Source organism: Haematobia irritans, chromosome 4, assembly GCF_050003625.1.
Source record: "Haematobia irritans isolate KBUSLIRL chromosome 4, ASM5000362v1, whole genome shotgun sequence".
Classification (NCBI taxonomy): Eukaryota; Metazoa; Arthropoda; class Insecta; order Diptera; family Muscidae; genus Haematobia; species Haematobia irritans.
In genome coordinates this window covers 207,705,062-207,706,797 of record NC_134400.1, presented here as the reverse complement: position 1 = coordinate 207,706,797, position 1,736 = coordinate 207,705,062, and the positions used below count along the sequence as shown (strand labels likewise).

At 37.4% G+C, this 1,736-nt stretch overlaps 1 protein-coding gene across 1 annotated transcript; it reads left to right on the top strand.

Annotated features, from left to right (window-relative positions):
• Positions 1 to 958: 958 nt before the first annotated feature.
• LOC142236296 (uncharacterized) lies at positions 959 to 1,466 on the top strand (the record flags this gene model as incomplete). Its single annotated transcript, XM_075307560.1, is given in 1 exon segment — positions 959 to 1,466. A coding segment is annotated over 1 exon segment (411 nt). The 3' UTR covers positions 1,387 to 1,466.
• Between the last annotated feature and the right edge of the window lie 270 nt (positions 1,467 to 1,736).

The window sequence follows — 1,736 nt, the reverse complement described above, 5'->3', positions numbered from 1 at the left end:
TCACCTTGAGGTATGCTCCGATTTATCGACAGCCTCCTTCCAAGCAGCATTCACCCGATTTGTTGCTCGTAGAGGTTTGCCTCAAAAAGTATACTCCGACAATGGCACCAACTTTGTAGGGGCAGAACGTTCCATTAAGGATGAATTTAAGCGATTCATACAAGCAGTGGCTTGTGATATAGCAGAGAAATATACCTCCCATGGTTTTCAATGGTTTTTCATACCACCCAACGCCCCGCATATGGGGGGACTCTGGGAGGCCGGGGTTAAATCATTTAAAATACACTTTAAAAAAGTAACTCAAAATAGAAAGTGTACCTTTGAGGAATTTTCAACCCTTTTGGCCCGCATAGAGTCCATCCTCAATTCTCGTCCGTTGACTCCTATGACAGATGATCCGCATGAAATTCTCGCCTTAACGCCAGGTCACTTTCTTCGTGGTGCGCCAATGGTTGCTATGCCAGAAACGGATAATACCTCAATACCATTGCACGATCGATGGGAAAAATTAAAAACCCTCCAATACGAATTTGCACGACGATGGAAACGGGATTATCTGCTAGATTTGCAACAAAGATACAAATGGCAAAAACCCCAAGCCAATGTACAAATTGGCCAAATAGTTGTTCTAAAAGATGAACTTTTACCACCATGCGAGTGGAGATTAGGGAGAATTACCCACATCCACCCAGGATCAGACGGATTTGTTAGAACAGTCGAATTACGTACCCAAAACGGAGTTTTAACAAGACCAATCTCAAAGCTATGCATTCTCCCTACAGAGACATCGAAGTGATCTCCACCAAATCGAAAAACTCTCGATATTACTATAATTCATAAGTATACCTATCGTACATATCGTTATAACAACTCCAAATTGTTATAATCACCATAAACTCAAATTATTCTCACTTGCATATTTCAGTTATTAATTAAATTTTATATTCCAAAATTCACAGGGCACCTAAAAATGAAATGATTCGTCAATGCAAGATATGCGGAAAGCTACATCCACTTCGCTTTTGCAAACGATTTTTGGCCAAGGATGTTGAAGAACGTCGAAAATTAGCCCGCCGACTCAACTATTGTTTTAACTGCCTTGCACGTTCGCACTCTACTAATAAATGCACGTCCAGTACCAATTGTAAACGATGTGGTAAATATCACCATACAATACTTCACATAAACATCAATCAGAATGAGAAACGACGACCAAAAATGAAATATGGCAATAAGCAAGGACGAGTCACCAATAATCCACCAAAAACAGTCAAGACACAAACTTTAGATAATTCCAATAGATGTAAGAATCGATCAGTAACCAATCCAAAGCAAATCTTAGACATCGCTTTGTGGACTTTGGAACAATTAAGTCAAGCCCTTTAGTTTTTTTTTTTGGTCTAAATAGACCAAGGGGGGCAGTATGTTTAACATAGTTTCTCCTTTTATTTTATTTTTATATATTTGTCTAAAATGAATTCAAATCTAACAGCTGAAATTAACTATTATTAGTACGTTATTATCAATTTATTACTTTTAAAAACAACCATGAATTCTTTAAATAAATATTATCTTTTCTATAACGAAATATCGAATGGTATTAAGTCACACGATATTCATCAACTCAGTCTTCTTTACCATCGTAACCATCAACGATTGCAGATCATAAGCGGAAATAAAATGTAAGATTGACTCCAAAAAAAACTCTGACTCCAATTCCTGACTCCAATTCTCTT